At 61.7% G+C, this 2,042-nt stretch overlaps 1 protein-coding gene across 1 annotated transcript in view; it reads right to left on the reverse strand.

Annotated features, from left to right (window-relative positions):
• The window catches only part of AXIN1 (axin 1), a 74,027-nt gene that overhangs the window by 5,574 nt on the left and 66,411 nt on the right, over positions 1–2,042 (reverse strand). The window contains exon 7 of the mRNA XM_011960082.1: positions 1,239–1,484. Coding sequence (XP_011815472.1) covers positions 1,239–1,484 — 246 coding nt within the window. The remainder of the gene's footprint in view (positions 1–1,238; positions 1,485–2,042) is intronic.

Consider the following 2,042-nt stretch of genomic DNA (forward strand, 5'->3'; position numbering starts at 1 on the left):
ACAGCCCGGTCACACGCCCCAGCTCCGAGCACCACACACCACAGCCCGGTCACACGCCCCAGCTCTGAGCACCGCACACCACAGCCCGGTCACACGCCCCAGCTCTGAGCACCGCACACCAGGCTCCTGCATGGCACGGGGCTCTGGCTCCTTGTTGGCTGAAGAAGATCACAGGGTCACAGACGTCTGGCCACAAAGTGATCACCCTTTGGGTTTGAGGTAACTGTGACCCTCTCTGGCCCCAGAGCTGTCATTAGGCTGAACCTTTAATGACTTGAGACCACACAGGCTTTCGGCTGGGAAGGGTCTGAACCCTGATGCTGGTTTGGCAGAATAGGGCCCCTGGCCCCAGCCTCCCTGGAGTGGCACAGCCCCAAAGCTGGAGGCCCAGGAGGTGGGCCTGGACCCCAGGCCCCAGGTGACCCAAGGTGGACAGGAGGAGCTGATGACCTCTGAAGGCAACCATGGCCTCTGTGACCACAGCCCCAGGGCCTGGGTGAGCTACAGGCTCCCAGGACCCTCACAGAGACCCTGATGTGTGAGGACTTCCAATGACCCAGGAAGGCCGAGAAAACTGGCCTCATGAGCAAGCTGAAAGTGGAGAAGGCAGGTCCTGGCCTGGAGCGAAAACGCTGCCCGAACAAAGAGGCGGCCTCCCTGCGGCCCAGGCAGAAGCCAGCCTGCTCTGGGGAGAGAACAGGGTCTGGCTACTGGGGCCCAGAAGGCTAAGGAGGGCTTAGCGAGGAGGGGCTGTGGGCTGGACATCCAGGATGACAGCTCTACATCTGCACAGGTTTCAGAACCACGTAGCTTTCCAACCGTGTACAGCCACTCAGGGCTCTTGGGGTGTGATTGTCAAGAGGCAGCCGCCATGCCTCCAGGACCCCTGCCTCAAAGCCCAGGCTGCCCAGCCATCAGCAGCCTCTGGCTGGGACCAGTGTTCCCCACACACTGGGGCCCTGCAGCCTCCCTGCAGACGCGGCTCAGGTTGAGGAGGGACCCCCTCCACGAGAGCAGTGAGCACACAGGCCGCGGGTCTGTGAAAGCTCCGGCCCCAGCCCTCCGTCCACCGCAGGGTCGCCTGCCACGGTTCTCAGTGGAACAAAGGGCCCAGTATGGCCGGGCGACACCAGAGGGCCGTTTTTCCCCTGAAGACCTCAGACCTTGGGGAGCTTCAGCCCCAGGAATGGTGCTGTGGTAACTCCCAAGACCCACCCCACCCCACGATGCGGCCGTACCTCTGTTTGGAGGGTGCCCGGCTGGCTCTCTTTTCTTCCTCCTCCAGACGTCGGCGCGCCTCCTCCAGCTGGGTTAGGGGGTTGGGAGCTGGGTGGGGTGGCATCGTGGGGTCTTGGATGAAGAGGTGGGAGGGCTGCACGGAGGTCCGGAGCTGAGGGCCGGCCCAGGGGTGCACGGCCCCGGGGCGCTCAAGGGACAAGGGTCTGGAGTTCTCATGGGGCTGTGGCTTCCTTGTCCCTGAGGACCTTGGGGAACAAGAGAACAAGCTGTGGCTGTGGCCAACACCCTGGCCAGGTGGCCGGGTGGGGCTACACGTATCTCATGGGGGTAGCCTCCTTGAGGGGTAGGATGGGATGGGCTACTAGGGCCTGGCCACCAAGACACATGGACGTCCTCCTCAGACCACACAGTAAACACATCCCGGCCGGGCACAATGGCTCACGCCTGTAATCCCAGCAGTTTGGAAGGCTGAGGCGGGCGGATCACCAAAGGTCGGGAGTTTGAGGGTGAAACCCCGTCCCTACTAAATATACAAAAGTAGCCGGGCGCCTGTCATCTCTGCTACTCTGGAGGCTAGGGCCGGAGAATGGCTCGAACTGGGGAACTGGAGGTTACAGTGAGCTGGGATCACACCACTGCACTCCGGCCTGGGTGACAGAGGCTCAGTCTCAGAAAAAAAAAGATAACAAAAAACCATCCCTGATTCGCCTGTAATCCCAATACTCTGGGAGGCCAAGGTGGGCGGATCGCCTAAGGTCAGGAGTTCAAGAATAGCCTGGCCAACATGGTGAAACTACCACTCT

This window comes from Colobus angolensis, unplaced genomic scaffold (assembly GCF_000951035.1).
Source record: "Colobus angolensis palliatus isolate OR3802 unplaced genomic scaffold, Cang.pa_1.0 Scaffold502, whole genome shotgun sequence".
NCBI lineage: Eukaryota > Metazoa > Chordata > Mammalia > Primates > Cercopithecidae > Colobus > Colobus angolensis.